This window comes from Embiotoca jacksoni, unplaced genomic scaffold, assembly GCF_022577435.1.
Source record: "Embiotoca jacksoni isolate LCO1_2020_lvr unplaced genomic scaffold, fEmbJac1.0.p SCAF_28, whole genome shotgun sequence".
In the NCBI taxonomy this organism is placed as follows: Eukaryota; Metazoa; Chordata; class Actinopteri; family Embiotocidae; genus Embiotoca; species Embiotoca jacksoni.
Genome location: NW_027185379.1, coordinates 2,172,272 through 2,188,360, shown reverse-complemented (window position 1 = coordinate 2,188,360; position 16,089 = coordinate 2,172,272). Strand labels below are relative to the sequence as shown.

Sequence of the window (16,089 nt, the reverse complement as noted above, 5' to 3'; positions counted from 1 at the left end):
GAAGCAATTTACTTTTGGTGTTCCTGAGATATCACTTTCACAAGAATGGGACAATAGGAGATCGCTTTGACCTTGACCTTTGACCTCCAGCATCAGATCTAATCAGCTCAGCCTTGAGTCCAAGTGTTTGTACCAAATTAGACGAAATTCACACGAGGCGTTCATGGGATATAATATTCACGAGCCTGGGACAGAAGGACAACCTGAAAACAAAATGCCAGTGACCACGTCTGTCATCAGCTGAGGGCAACGAAATGATCAGTGTGTTAAACTTTAAAGCCCCATTACAAGGGATCAAATGCCTCTTCGCCTCGTTTACCCTGTTTTTGGTGTTCATACATTTACAGACTGCGCTCATCATTCCCTGTAGGTCATTTGAGAAACTGCTGCTAGACAGAAGTTCGCAACTAGCTAAAGAACAAAGTTAAACATGCAACTGAAATGGGAGCGCCAGCTGGAGCTAAAAGCACAGTTGAACTTATATTTCATAAACAGAAACACAACTCGAAAAAACAATTATACATAATTCATGAAAAATAATTAACTGGGATGAAATCAGATGTATGGCCAAAGAAAATCGATTAATTATTGATATTATTGGACCCAACAATTATTATTGCATTATTGCACCGTGCCTCACTAACATTCTGATTTAGTGATGATGTGACGCCTTTAAAATGAAAGGCTTTAAATGTGAGAGGATGACTTTGGATCTGTGCTTCACAGAAAAGTTCCTCCTGCATGGATGAGACAGAACTGATAAATGGCTTCAGTGAACTTTATTATCTAACTTGCCGACAACAAGCTGTTTTACTTCTTTCATGAATTTTATATGATCCGTCATTTATTATGGCTGTATACCGGGCATGAAATGAATGAAAAACCTGTGCGACACTGTGTCCTCCCTCTCTTAGCAGTTATTAGTTCCTGACTGCAGGAGACCAGGTTAAGTGAAATGTCTCATTTACAACTTATGACATTTTGTCATTCTTCAGTGTATTCTGCATTAATGATGCAAAATGACACAAAGTACCCCGCCCTGGGGGGAACCTACACAGACTCCATTACAAGGTACTTTTAATTAGTCTTTGTAATTAAAAGCAGAATATTGGGTGCAGAAAGGCTGGAAGCTAAATTGATATGGCTATAAACATTTGCGTGTTCATTGGTCAGGGTTAGCAAACCGTCCCGTTGTAACTCAGGTTGAAGGCTGCAGAGTTGAACTGGAGAGGGAGAGGGAGGAAAACGTGTACGACACCCCTTTAATTAAACGAGGAGAGGGGGCTGCATAATGAGAAAGTGAAAACTTGGTGTGAAGTTGGGTATAGACATTAACAGCTCCTATTTTTGGCTGACCATATGCTCCGATATGTCGTCCAGAAGGGCCTCGTAATATAATGGTCACCCAAAGGCATATACTATTAAATGTATCCTCCAGCTGAGAGATAATTTGCAGTGTCAGGTTAAAAAGACTTTTCTGCCTTAAAATGATGGAGATGGTTTATAGTTTTAATGAGGTGAATAAACCTTTTTTAATTGGTAAAAAAAATATATATATATATTTGTAATACATTCTTGCACAGGCTGTGAGTCGGAGAATAAGTCCATTTTATATATATATATATATATACAGCATTTCAAATCTTGATGAATTCCAATGATTTAAAGTGGTAAAAAAATAAAAATCTATATTTTGATATAAACAATATATCAAATGACAACTAGAAATTAGTGTTAAAGTGTGAAAGGGATCAAGGTGATTAGCCCACAGAGATATTAGTGTCTCTAAAAAGTCACTGCTCAGCGCTATACTGCTCACCACCAAATGGCAGAGGAATAAAAATCTACTCATGCTTTAACTGAGGCTGAAACACACAATTTCCCAAGCTTTCTAAGCAGTCTTTGGTTTATTAGCCTAAAAGTTCAATACAGCACTCATACAGTATCTGAGCGCTCCTTTGAGTCGGTCCATTTTCATTTTCATTTTCATTTCACATTTCAGTTGCAGTCTACAGCTTATTTATGGGCCTGTATCGGACTGGGTCCAGTAATAAACGCGGTATCGACACGATTTCCTGGGTCTTTGAAAATTCAGCGCTATAGCACTTTACTTTTGATGCCGTCCTCTGGTTTGAGCTTATTAATATGTTTTGCCAGGTATAATAAAGTAGATGGAAGTTCCAAAATGGGGGCAGTCTTTAAGAGGAATGGCAATAAGAGGCAATATCTCAGAAAATTGGATGAGATTTATAGGAAACTCTGCAGACTGTATAAGGACGCACTGTTTTTTGTGTGCTGGTGGAAACAAGCAATCCTTCAATATAAAACTTGAGACCGGTGTTGCTTTCATTTGTCCAGATGAGTGCCTACAGCTTTTGAATGACTTGAACATTAATCAAATTTGACTTTTTTCTGACATCAAAAGCTGTCCAGTTACATTTCAGAACATTGAATTAGAGTTAAATGACATGAAGCTTGCATGAATCATTAACCTCAGCCTTAGAATTGTTAAAATCCCTACTACAGAAAATGAACACACTGTAATTATCTCTTTTTTTAAGCTGCCAGCTTGCATAACAGCTCAAGCTGAGTGTTCAAATGAAAGTTATTAAATGTGACTCATATGTTCAGTAAAAGTCCCGTTTCTTTCTTTTTAGTACAACTTGAGTCAATTCCTATTTTATATATCGTTGATCACAAGGATAACATACTGATGTATTTGTATTTTTTATGTGTATGGCTGAGAAGATTAAATATTCATTTACTCATTTGGCAATTTAGGAAACTGTCTGGAGGAGGACTCGTGAAAACAGTGAAATATTTTCCAGTAAACATGACGCTGATGTCCCTGTTTCCACTCTGGTGCTAAGCTAAGCTAACAAAGTAACAGGTTTCCAGTGTAGTCGATATATAAAATCCACCTGGTGTCACGGTTTTGGTCTGTGTGCGTGTTTTAAGTTTAGTTTGTCCACTGTACCACTCTTTGTGTCATTCCCTGAGATCACCAGAGGTTTCATCGTGTGTCTCTCTCTCTCCAAACCTGCTTTCCTGACTGCCACACCCACCTGGCCAGCTCCCTGTTCCCGAATCAGCCACAGCTGCAGCCACTTCCCAAACACCCCCCCCCCCCCCCCCCCCCCCCCCCCCCCCCCCCCCCCCCCACGATATGTGCTCCCTGCAGAAAATAAGGCTGTCGTGTCTGGAAGCCACAGAGGCTAACAATTTAGCAAGCAAACAGGCAGGAAATGGATTGCAGGAAATGAGAAGGCACAGAGGGAAAAGATGAGGCTGTTGGGAAGATCAACATGTTCCTCTGAAGACAAACTCTACCTGAATATAATTGCTAGCTTTACATCCAATGAAAAATGTACTTTCGCGGCCTCTAACATTTCCGTAAACATCAGCCAACGCGTCACAACTCGTGAACTCTAGGTTTCCAGAAAATGTTGAGTTCCAACGTCGTGAATAGCACAAGAGGGGGCCGTTAATTTGAACGCAGCATAATTTAGTGCTGGGTTGAAAGTAAGTTAAAGAATGCCACGCTGTACTTGTACCTTTTATCTTGTGTTTTTAAATTTCCCCTTATTTTAGCGTCATTGTATTGTGCGTTTGTGTCCTTCCTCCTCCTCCAATGTGACACCATCTTCTGAGGGTCAATAATCAACATGTATCTGGTTTGTTTACATTCTAAGAGTGTAAACACGACAGATCATTTTAGAGAGAGATTTTTGCAGTAACCTGAAGTCTCCAGTGGTTGCATGGCAACTAGACCAAAAAAAAAAAAAGCATAGCCCTAACACCTCCCACCCCACCACCCCACCACACACCATAAAATTGGTGGATGGTTTTTGCAAATGTAGATAATGTGTTAATAATTTGGCTTTAAGCGTGCTGGTAGGTGGGTTTTGTTATCTTTGGACATAGAAACTGTTTCCCTGTTTCCAGTCGGTCTGCTAAACCACTACAGTAAATAGCTGCTGGCTGCCGGCATGTATTTAACAGACAAATATGAGAAAGGTGTTAATTTTTTCATCCAACACTCTGCCAAAAAGCAAATAAGCATATTTCCCAAAATGTTGAACACATTTTTTTTTAAATCACACTTTTATGTGTCTGAAGACCCTTGCTGTCCTTTTGGGTCTTCTCATTACTGCTCACTAATTCTCACTAATTGCTGACCAATTAGAAATAACCTTTAAATTACAGTACCTGGACAGCCTGTGACACTAAAAGTGAAGGAACATCACCAATAAAGATGACAACCAAAGCAAAACGCCGTAAAACGGTGTACGTTAGAATATTGGTAAATTTAAAGCCAATTATACAGAAGTAATCCATTATTTCTACACCTGTTTTACGGCCCTTTTAAAACGTTACTTGACAATAGAAGCCTGCAGTTTCAGCTTTGCTGCTGTTGTATAGCAACAAGACAATGAAACAGCAAGTTCTTCACCAAGGGTCCGCTCTCTCTTTCTGGCTCTCACTTGATGTAATATATGCTGATTGCAGAGCTTATAGAGAGCAAAGCAGCTGCCTCTGATAAGCTGCTCATTGTGCTCTGTGCCTGGCAAACAAAACAAAAAAAGAGCACGAACACCTCCAGATGCCAATTGTGAAACCAGCACATTTTACATGGAGTGCACAATAGGTGTCAGGAGGTGATTGCAGGATGATGGATGTGGTTGAGTGAAGGCGATGATGGTTCAGCTAGATTTAATGAAAATGAGTGTAATTAGTTAAACTTAGTTAGGCTACTTTAATGCCCCATTATGTTCCAAACATTGTATTTGTGAAAGTGATTGAAAAAGATGGACTGAATGACAGACAACAGAAGGAAAGACTTGCACTTTTTTCAACCCAGTATCACAGCAAAGCGCAACACATCCACTCCAGCAAAATGTGAGGATAGTCACGCTTTGGGCTGTCAAGGCGTGAAAGTTACATGTTTCGTAAGGGTGAAATTTACACGATCGTAAATGTCATGTGACGTGGGATCATCTGACCAAGGTCCCGCAACAGAGACTTTGAGACCAAGAAGAAAGGACATTTTTTGGCAGTATTAGTCACAATTTTAGTCACAGACTGCCATGTGGGACAACACGGTTTGAATCCAGGTGGTGGATTCTTAAGGGTTTTTATAAACCATGTGTTTTTGGTAACAGTTTCATTTTCCTGTAAATCATATGACTCTAAGCATGCAGTAGGTATCGTTTTCGTCCACCTCTGGAAAACGTGTATCTGTCACTCTCAGACAGACCAAAGCGTGGCTATGTCACGACTTGCTGTAATTGACCGGCCGGTCTATTTCACGCTTTGCTGTGATACCGTGTTGCTTTTTTATATGACCTAGAATGAACTACTGTATGTGCACATTTAAATCATTTTATAGAATATTTGATTGCAGTTTGTAGTGTGCAGTCTACATTGGTGCACGAAAGCAAGCATTTTTATCTTATCCAAAACAACACTAATGGCAACAGTAGTGGCACAGAAAAACATACGAATTTGAATTATTGGCAGATCTTATACACAGCATTGACCAAAGAAGAAAACAAGCCAAACTCATATTGGAAAGCAAGAGATTAACCCAAGAGAGCCAAATAAAATCAAGAGAGATAAGAAAGTACAAAACAAATAGATAATTGGTAATGCTGACAGAAAAACCCTTTCGGTCTCTCATCACTGGACCCCATGCCTTACTGAATACTTTCCTTCTTCCTGCAATCCTAAGCCTTAGCTTCTCCAATAACAGTGTTATATCGTGAGACCAATGAATAGTGATTCAATTAGAAAACCCATATATTTGGGTCGACTGTATAAATGCTAAAAGGTGTGTAGAATGCATGAGTTTCTCCAATGAACCAAAACATTGTTTGATGAGGAAAAGTTTCCCATCAGCTCATTCCCTTTAAAAAGTAGCACATGGGTCCAAAACTAGCATCCATTTTCAGTTCCAACAAGGACATAATCACCTGCACAGGGTTGACAAGAATTTAAAAGAACTCAGCATAAATATTACCCATTTAATATTACATTGCAACACAAATAGTCCATTTTCAGAATTTTATTTGACTGCAGAGCGTTGCTGCAGAAATGTTGGTTGATATTCTGAAAGTGTGTGACTGACATCTAGTGGAAGACATGGATCAGGACAAATCACCCTATATCATCCCACTGTAATGTATTGATCTTGATTAAGGAAATAACTTATAATTATCATTTCAATCATTTTATAATTTAAAAACAAAATAAGTCATCAGGGACACCACCCATCTGTAAAATAATTTGAGGTATATTTTAGGAAGCAGCTTTAATGTTGTTCATTAATTTATTGTCAAATATTATTTTGGAAGGAAATCAAGATAAATAAATAAAATCACAGGGAATGACGTTCATGGGGTTGGCAGTGTCGTGTGTGTTCAGGCCGTGTGTTGCACATGTTAAGACGGTGATGTTTTTTTTAACATAGTCAGACATAGTCAGACTGTTGAGAACTTGGATTACCTTCTATTATCACCACCCTCTCATAGTGAGGCAGTGGTGAGGCTGTAACTTGACCTTGCCTCTTAATGGCTGTGACAATTGTGCCCCGTCCCACTGCCCTGTCTGCCCCTCTATTGTGTCTATTTATAAAATCCAGACACAGTGCAGAGGTTATTCAAAAGTGCCAGTGGACACAAAGCAACAGTGAAACAAAGGGTGAGACTGTACTGTTATTGTTCTGGCTGTCAACTTTATTTTTGTGTGTTTCTTATTTAGTTTGTTTTTCAGGTTGTGTTTTTTTTTTGTTGTTGCACAAATTGGCTTTGTTTGGGTTTTCAGAAAGTCTTCAGTTAACCTGTACCTGTAATTCCACATAATTATGCATTTGATGTGTGTTGATGCATTTTAGTCTGTACATTAACAATGTCTTTCTTGGAAGTAGCTTCTATGTGCAGTATTTTCAGTGAATTGGAAATATTTTACTTTCTAACAGGCTTGAATTCTCCTCAGATGATCATATGTGTAAATCACATATGCTCTTAGGCCACAATGGTAAGTGCCTTTATTTTCACTTACAGAAAAACTTTTGATTCCCTTATTGCATTCAAAATATTGTCAAAGCTTTTGATTAACTAGAAATGTTGCCTTCTGTCACTTCCACCTGTGCTGTGTTCTCTCTTGAGGGGGAGAACACAAAGAAGCCAGTGGGCCATCATGTGCATTGTGACACGTGTTACAATGTCCACTGTCAAGTCCCGGTGCAGATCTCTGTTTCGTGCATGGTCGTCAAGTGTCGTAAAAACTGTGGTGCCGTCCTCCATATGTGCAAGCAAGAGGAGCACCAGCTTCTCTGCCCAAATGAGATGGTCCCCTGCCTCAGTGTCAACTACGGCTGTCCTCTCACCATGCCGCGCCACAGGCTGGCCAAACACTTGAAGGTCTGCCCGGCCAGCGTGGTCTGCTGCTCTCAGGAGTGGAACCGTTGGCCTGTTTCAGAAAGTGATCGGAACTTTTACAGAAATGTTTCTGAGACCCCTCTGGTCAACAGTGACGTAAACCTTGACGTTGCTTTGGCTCTCAGGGACCAAGAGCTGCTGTTTCAATCCATCAAAATGAGGAATGTTTTTCCAGAGTTGATGGTGGAGGATCCTGCTGTTGACGATATTTCTGCTCCGATCAACACCCCGGCGGAAGAACCGTCCTGCTCCTACGATTGTGGAGAATTTACAGAAAGTGAGGCAAAGATGGAAGAAAAAGAATTGAGTCAGGAGGAGAGAGACGCTTTGGCAAAGAGCCGGGATGTGGCAAGCATTCAAAATCACAGCTTCTGGGAGAAAATATTCAACAAGGAGAGGGAGGGATGCAAGGAAACTGTGAAGAATCTGAATAAGGAGGCAAAAGGAGCAGAAAACGCAGAGCAGAGATCATCAAAGAGTCAAGCGGAGACAAGACACTCACACCAGGGTGAAGAGAATGCTGCTGCTGACAGAAGCATGAATGGTGCAACCGGCCTTGCACCATGGCAAGATGGGGTCCTTGAAAGGTTAGGCAAAGAGCTCCACATTTCAGAGTATAATATGTATCTGGTGCACAATGGGGCAATGTTGATTAACTTTGGCCAACTTGCAGCTTGCACACCGAGAGAAAAGGATTTTGTTTATGGGAGTTTGGAGCCCATCGAGATTAAAAGTGTCCGCTCATTTCACGTTCCTACCAGCTATCGAGCAAAACGCAGTCACTTGAAGGACCCTGCACGCAGGACCAAGACACACCAGAGCGTTGACACTGCAGATTTAGGCGTGTCGGTCGAGGATGTTCCAAAGTGTGAGGAGGTGAGCGCCACACTCCTGTGCTCCCAGGAAAAGGAACTGAAGGGACATTTGATCTCAGAGACCATGACGACGGAGGGCATTTACGTCGATGTAGGAACACAAACGTACGACTTTTCCTCTGCTCCGTTCAAAACAAACGCGTCCCTAGCTGATGTCGTAGCAGGCAAACCTCGCAGTCTTCATGTACATGTGGAAGCGGAATCTGTCACCAGAAGACATAACAAAACAAGTTCAGCCTTCAGCTACGTGTGCGGCCACTTCTTTCGCCGCGATGAGTACCGCTCTCACTTCAGGAACGTGCACTCTGACATACAGGCCTCTCTGAATGGCTGGTTCCAACAGCGCTGCCCCTTGGCATACCTCGGTTGTATTTTCACTCAGATGAGGTTTTGCCCTGCTGGTCAACAAGCTACGATCAAATTCTCAAAAGATGTCAACACTTTTGTACTCGAGCCGCAAGTCCATTCATCCCTGTGCGAAGGTGGGAAAAACTCAAGCTTCCAGAGAAACGGTGAACATAATCTAGATCCCCTGAGCAGACTGCCCCTGGAGATCCTTCAGCACATTGCAGGCTGCCTAGACAGTTGTACATTGTCTCAGCTGTCCCAAGTCTCCCGTCTGCTGAGGGAGGTGTGTGCCACAGTTTTGCAGATGAGAGGAATGGTCTCTTTGAAGTGGGAGAAAAAGACTTACTCCAGTGGGCGAAGTTCGTGGAGATGTCGAAAGAAAGCAAGTAACCTTAAGATTTGTTTTTTCTTTTTTTTCCATAAAAAGAAATGTGTTTGTATGAACTACTTGTGTGAATCATCCATTTGTTACTATATTAATTTCTGTTTAAATGAACTGCAGATAAAAATTCGATTGCATTGTATTATATTTATTTTACTTATTAAGCTCTATAATTTAATCTACTTCTTTTGATCTCAACCTCATACACTGTGGCCAAAGTACAGGAGGCTTCTATAGATAGGCATCTATATCAGCTCCCCTTTAGTACCTGGCCCCAATTTGTAAACTGTCACTGAAAAATGTCAATCCTTCAAACAGCTTGACAGCATTGTAAACCCTCTCAACAGCCCTCTCCAACAATATTACAGACAGAATCACAGCTGTGTTGGTAGTACTTATTGGGTTTCGACTGAAGCAGCCACTGAACATTTACTACTTTTTTTTCTGTGTCATTATGAAAAATCAGCTGCCTGTAGTGTCAGGCAGCAGAGGAAGTGTAAGTGAAACTTTTCTGACTTTGGTGTCCAAACAATGGTCTGGTTGATTGAGACTATCAGTGATGGAAAATGCAAAACAGTATACAGTATTTAGATGACCAAAGTGACCTGCCTTCGTCTTTATTTTAAAACTAGTCACAGGGATCGATTGCCAGTACAGCGATTAGGGGAAAATGGGAGGGGCTTGAGAGTCACATGCAACAGCTGGAATCAATTCAGGAGGCCACTGAGTTCAAGAACCTAAACAATGTGGCTTAGACCAGGAGGGCACCGCATTGCTCCAAGGATCTCTGGGACACCAGCAGCTGGCTCAGCTTTTTTGGAGATGACCTGAATCCTGTCTGGAATTAGAAAAACAGTTTTTAAGGGGCATATTTGAAGCGATTCAGATTCATGACATTTAAACAAATCGATGTATGAGATGCGTCAAAGTATATTGAAGAGCAATGGCAGTTTACATCAGCGGTCACGTCTAGATGAATAAGGCAACCAAGAAGGCACAGGAAAGCCATTTAAGGACACACAAATATTTAATGTTACAAATTTAGTGAGGATTTAATTAAATTTGCTGGTAAAAGAAACAACAACATGTTTAGACAGGCTGAAATTTGTCATGACATGATGTTGTTTTTTTTTTTTTTTATGACTCCAGAGTTATGGAAATGAAAGATGGATAGAATTTGTTTTTCTCTTTTATTATTTAGCTGCCTTTCCTCACATCATTTTTCAAAATCAGTAAAGGCATTTTTTTTTAATAGCCTGCTGACTGACAAACAAACAAACAAACAAATGTGTATGATGAAAACCACCCTTCCGGAGCTAATGGATAAACCCAGTATAAATGTATGCATGAGTATTTTTACTTTGACTATTTCTGCGCTGCAGTGATCATGGGACAAAAAGCGTTCCGATGATATCAGTGATGTGGAATGGCCAGAGGCTTTGCCGCCAGTAAACATGGTGCTACCATAACAAGTCAGATATGTGATGTGTGTGGGCAACAGCTGGGTATTTGCTCTCCAGTGATCGGCATAATTTGTGTAAATTTGTAATGGCTGGAAACAAAAATAGCCTCCTGCCCTGACATGTGATGAAAGTACTCTGTGATCTTGATTCCATGGATATTAAAAATACATTTATCCTCTTGGCCATATACTGATGCTGCAGTACAGTTGATAGATGCCATGGCAGCAGCCTCCTCCACCTACTTCAGCTCTGCCTCTGTGTTTTACAGGTCTGGAAATTCAGCACTCTGTTTTCCTCTGTGGACAGATGGCGCTTCGGCGATACTCCTTCCATGTCAGAACACCTGAAAACCTGCTCCTTCTACCAGAGAGAAGAGCGCAGGGAGCCGGTGGCTTTAGCCTGCCTGGGAGAGGTCAGACGCAAACATGGAGAACTAAAGCACAAAAGATAATGCTCATGTCCCGGAGCACAGCGGGTGGACCGCAGCGCGAGTAATGCCAAGTTTAGAACCACTGAGACGTGACTTGTGGGCACCCACAGCGGATAAAGCCTCCGCATGTAGAAGTGCTGCATAAAAACAGAAGGGAATCCGGAGCTGCTTCGTGTGAAAGCCCTGCAGACAGATACATGTGTATGAAAAATGTATAAACTGCAATTTTGCTGTGATTTACTCATCCTGTATGTTCTCGTTTTCAGGCAAATGTTTGACGTTGGATGTATTTATGCAGTGTTCAAGAAGAAAAAGGAAGATATTATTGATATTCCCAAATAAATGCCCAGATTTGTTCATGTGTTGTTTGCGAGAGGTCCTCGTATAACTGGTGACCCGTGTTTGGCATATTGAGCTGACTGGTGTTGTTTGTCCCAGCATGCTTAATCTTTATGGTGAAAAGCATTATTTAAAGGAAATAAAGGAAGTGCTGCTGCTTACTGTTGCGACGTGACAAGACTGACATCTACTGGATGAATTCTGAAGTACCCTCACCTGTGTCAAATGGTGCCACATCTCACACCAAAAAACAAGTTTGTTGTGTGAATGCTGAACATGATATCACATGTCCTGTATCTCACATCTCATGAAAACAATCTGTTTTTTAACGTGAACTGTGATCTCTGTCATTGATGTTATACTATATAATAAATGTGAGTTGTAGTTGTAGCAGACCAATCGAAGGTATTAAAAGGACATTAAATGTTAAAAAGGTTATTTTATTGACCTCAGAAAAAGTCTCCACATTACAAACTGTCCACACTACTGCATCTCGGACACTTCGGGGTTGCGTAGTTTGTTGATCACCTCTGCCAGCATTTTGTTGCACAGGGCGGCGTAGGGATTGAGAACCACAACCTGTTGTCGAGCAAATTCACTTCCAAGTGCAGCTGCTTTCTCGAAGTCTGCTTTGGCCTCTTCACTCCGGCATGTTAATCTATGTAAAAGGCCTCTTTGCACCAGCGCCTGGCAGGCAGCTCGTCCAGTGCTGCCGCTCAGAGCAATCGCTCGGTCCAGATCCTCCAAGGCTCCTGAGAGAAGAGAGGAGCACCGTGAAGCACACACATGTCTGGACAGTTGATTTGAGGTTTTATTTCATGTTTTACAAGCCACTCAGTTTTGCAGTCAACCGCAATATTCATGCTGAGTAACATGTTTTTTGCTTTGCTAAAGGTATGGCGGTGAATGCAATCCAAAAATAACAACAATGATAATAATCATCATTATCATTATAATCTTCATAGCATGAACAGACTGTAACCGGTTTTAGTTTTGACTGATGTGTTAGTAATCTCCTTTACAACAATATTGAATAATAATAACAATTAAACAATAAACAGCTTCATTTTTAGAACAGCAAATAACTATAAAAGGATTTTGTGATCCAGCCAAGGCTCTGATTTCTTTTCACATTTTCTGCATATTCTATAAAGACGTGAGTGTTTTGTTGCGAATTAACAAAAGCTCGTTACAATGAACAACAGCAGATGCCAGTTTTCAGATAAAATGAAAAGCACCATCTACAATTTCTTTTGGAAAAAAAGAAAGTACAACATGATTGAGTACTTAGACTGGTTTGTTTGAAAAAATGATCCACTTGGAGTGAGTGTAAAAACACCATGGCAATATACACATACCCCGAAGAGTTTGCAAATTTAAAGAATACATATTTACGAAGGTTGATTGAGACATAAGAATTAGCTATAATGTATGATAACGCACATTTAACAGTTTAGAATTGGAAATCATTTACTGAATCCATAAAATACTGTGGAAGCGTCCACAGTATTTTGTCACTGTACCGTCATTGATTTGGAAGAACACGAGGCTAACAAAGTGCATCCGGTAGACAGAGCTCAGATACTGTGCCATGCTGACCTCAGACCCGGCAGTCTGATATGTTGGCACACTGCGGTGCTTCTGGAAATGGTTATTATTGAATTTGTTGCATGTACCTGCTGTGTCCCCCTGCAGCCGCAGGGCCTGTGCCCGGTTGTTAAAGGCTGAGGCTCGCTCAGGCAGGATGTGGATTGCCTGGCTGAACAGTTGAAGTGCACCTTGCAAATCCCCAGCCTCTGCAGCTGAGACACCCTGCATCTCCAACTCTTTCACTTGCTTCAGCAACTCGGTGTCGAAGCCACTGTCTGGTGGAAGGAGATAAACAGGTTGAAAAAGCATATAAACCCAATTGACGGTACCTCCGTGGAAATGAAAACACAGAATTGTCGCCCAGACCTCAGTTTGGATTACAATGTCGTGTTTTTTCAGCCTGGGAATGAGATGTGTTCAAATGAATTCAATATGCTGTAACATGATATGTAGAGACACATCAAGTCGAAAGCTCATGCTCACCATCATCAATTAATTCCTCCTTTTGGTTAAGGCCAGGAATGTCTCCAAAGGGGGTGGTGGGGTTGAAAATAGCCTGGAGTACAGCTCTGTCATGTGCAGAGGCCATCTCACCAATGTGTTTCAAGGAAGCAGAGAGAGATGGCACCTACATTACAGCCGGGTGGAGAATTCTTCCTCCCCTTGCTTTTGGCCATTTCCACCAGCCAATCCGAGAAGGGGGCGGAAGCAGAGGTGGACTTTGAGATTTTCCTGCACTGAGCACATCTGTATTTAGTTACCTAAAAAATGCAGGGCAGTGGAAAAAAAAAAAGCTTGTTGCAGAGCTTTTTCTGTGATGGCAAAAGAAGACCGAATGAAACTCTTCTTAGATACAGCCGATTCTGTGATGATAGTTTGCAGCATGCTGTTCAAACCTCATGGGATAGTTATTGAATACAAAAGAACATAGAGTTGTTCAATAAAAGTATGTGGCTGCTTTCCTGAAGTTAAAAGTTGCTGCACTACACTACACCACTGAACAAACTAAATAAATGGATCACAAATAAATTGGACAAATTAGGAGATACCTTGTAATACGAGCAGTCGATGCCCCTTTAGTGGAAAGTAGGGACAGAAAACCGAAAAGAAAATGTTTCAGTTTATCAGAAAGGCACATGACCCAAACCTTTATGAGAAAACCAGTTAGGTTGCAGGCGTTTAATTAGAAGCAACAGTGCAACGGTGCCAAGTTAACAGAGAGGACAAGCCAACAGGAAATTAACTCTACGCTTCTGCTCAGTGTGCGGTGGTTCCTATTCATTCAGAAATCACCACTGTTAGCAGGAACATGCCAGTTCTTGATGCTTGTCACTCATGCAGTCCGGAAACTGAATCTGGGATGATGTGGTGCTGCAAAGTGGATTTTAAAATGTGGCTCACATCTTGGAATATTTGCTCATTAAAAAACGACTAGGTCAAAACCGAGTACGTGGACGGCCTGTGTGGGAATTATTTCAATTTGAAATGAGGGCTTTTAAAATTTAAACAATTCGAATATTCGGACAACCAGCGAAGTCTTCATCAGTCAGTCACATGGTGTTCATTCAGCCATCAATAGCGCAACTTTGATCACTCAGTGAAAAATCATTTGAATTAATAGGACTGGCCCGTTTTTCAGGTCCAGTCAAAACCCGAGGCCCTTTGAGACTATAGGCATTTACTTAGACGGGTCGAACCTGAACTATGATTATCCTAGAGAGGCTAAATATTAATTTAAAAAAAAGCTGAGAATCAGACTCTAACTTCAGCATCGTCATAAAAGCTCCCCTTTAATTTCATCTTCAATGTAATCAAACAAATCTTGATTGACCATGGTGCACCCCCTTGTCTGCTATCTTGTGATAATCTAGGCCTGGTTTTGTTTAAAATCTGAGATGTTATTTATATACAAACTATGATCCATAGTCATAATCTGGATAACGGTGTATTTTTTCAGGGTGGCACAAAAATGTAAATAAAGGTTCAAAAAATTAAGAGAGAGCACAGGAAAATCTGAAAAATATCAATGCATACGACATAGTTAAGTGGAATGAGGTGAAATGAAGAGTAGCTATTTACTGTAATATACACAGGTATGGAGACGGGAAATAATAGTCCTAGTTTCCAATGTACTTTTAAACGTAACAAACGGCAGATGACAGCGACTGGAAACAAGAGATCGTTTCACAGGGAAATGCAAGTACAAAACTACAAGATCAAACATGAAAACACTGCAGCTTGTCATATCTTAGAAAGTAACTGCAAGTAGCCGATCTCAAGCAACAGTGTGTAAGTGAGTCGCAGGGATAGAAATGGTTCGAGCTCGAAGCGTTTTTCAGTTGTTGCCAATTACTGGCAGCAGTGATCTGGAACAAGAGAGAGCGTGCAGTTACAGGCTTAAGGTGCTTCACAAAGGAAAAGGCAGATCTAATATTGACAACCTCACTTGTTTGTGATTTTTGGTTTGTACAAGTTTATTTTTTTATCTGTACATTAAGGGGCATTTTGTATAGTTTAAAACGTTCAAAATGGACAAAACCCATCCACAGTGTGTAAAAAAATTGTTGTGTTGATGTTGAGTTGAATTACACCGTAAGCCTCCGTACAACCTCACTAAAGTTGGTATGTTAAGTTTTCTATTTTTAGTGCAGCAAATGACAACTCAAACCATTGTGATAAACTCTCTTAAAGCACTCCATATGTGTTTTTTTAGTGGCTGTTTTTTTTGGTTGCTATTACAGTATTACTTATGTGATATAATATTTTTTTTAATACATTTTTGTTTTACATAATTACGTGAGTGAAATTGAGTTGGTTGGAAATTGATTTATTTGGTTAATTGCCCAACTTCCCTCACTGCGATGAGAGGAGTTTGGGATGACACGACTCTTGATCAATACATAAACCCATTTTACCCTTCAGCTGTATCGATTAACAAATGTCAATTTAATGTTTTAATTAGTGGGCTCTAGAAAGTGATCGACACTTGAAATGAAAATATTAGTTGTTTTCTTATAGTCTTCAGGCTTTTTGCATCAATTAGTTTGAAAAAAAAAAAAATACTATATTACAGTGCCAAGCAATTTAACTAGGTTTAAATCAATATTAAAAAGTAATTAGACTCTTGGGTTCCTAATGTTTCTTGGACAGCAACGGGATGTTTTACCGTTAGTTTATTCCCAAAGACACACAATATGGAGTTGGTTGAGAGATGCCATTTACT

The 16,089-nt window shown here is 40.6% G+C and overlaps 2 protein-coding genes across 3 annotated transcripts; one reads left to right on the top strand and one right to left on the bottom strand.

The window, feature by feature from the left end:
• The first annotated feature begins 6,670 nt into the window (after positions 1 to 6,670).
• On the top strand, positions 6,671 to 11,685 carry LOC138205466 (F-box only protein 40). Of its 2 annotated transcripts, XM_069161494.1 has the most exons (4): positions 6,671 to 6,699; positions 6,977 to 7,035; positions 7,167 to 9,044; positions 10,776 to 11,685. In XM_069161494.1, exons 2-4 carry the CDS (start codon positions 7,033 to 7,035, stop codon positions 10,956 to 10,958), a joined length of 2,064 nt encoding a protein of 687 aa, XP_069017595.1. In that variant the 5' UTR covers positions 6,671 to 6,699; positions 6,977 to 7,032; the 3' UTR covers positions 10,959 to 11,685. The 2 variants fall into 2 exon arrangements, with proteins under 2 accessions (XP_069017595.1, XP_069017596.1); XM_069161495.1 differs by lacking the exon at positions 6,671 to 6,699 and having other exon boundaries at positions 6,982 to 7,035; positions 7,237 to 9,044.
• Positions 11,686 to 11,695: 10 nt separating this feature from the next.
• On the bottom strand, positions 11,696 to 13,519 carry ttc36 (tetratricopeptide repeat domain 36). Its single transcript, XM_069161493.1, has 3 exons — positions 13,350 to 13,519; positions 12,953 to 13,141; positions 11,696 to 12,028 (listed from the first exon to the last, which is right to left on the bottom strand). Exons 1-3 carry the CDS (start codon positions 13,453 to 13,455, stop codon positions 11,760 to 11,762), a joined length of 564 nt encoding a protein of 187 aa, XP_069017594.1. The 5' UTR covers positions 13,456 to 13,519; the 3' UTR covers positions 11,696 to 11,759.
• Between the last annotated feature and the right edge of the window lie 2,570 nt (positions 13,520 to 16,089).

What these genes read in the sequence shown, in the direction of transcription:
- LOC138205466 (XM_069161494.1), top strand. An exon ending in CGTGGAGATGTCGAAAGAAA is followed by an intron (nt 9,045 to 10,775) that starts GCAAGTAACCTT and finishes TGTGTTTTACAG; the next exon opens with GTCTGGAAATTCAGCACTCT.
- ttc36 (XM_069161493.1), bottom strand. Translation starts at nt 13,455, where the DNA reads ATGGCCTCTGCACATGACAGAGCTGTACTCCAGGCTATTTTCAACCCC. An exon ending in GGAGGAATTAATTGATGATG is followed by an intron (nt 13,142 to 13,349) that starts GTGAGCATGAGC and finishes TCCTTCCACCAG; the next exon opens with ACAGTGGCTTCGACACCGAG. An exon ending in GCTGCAGGGGGACACAGCAG is followed by an intron (nt 12,029 to 12,952) that starts GTACATGCAACA and finishes CTCTTCTCTCAG; the next exon opens with GAGCCTTGGAGGATCTGGAC.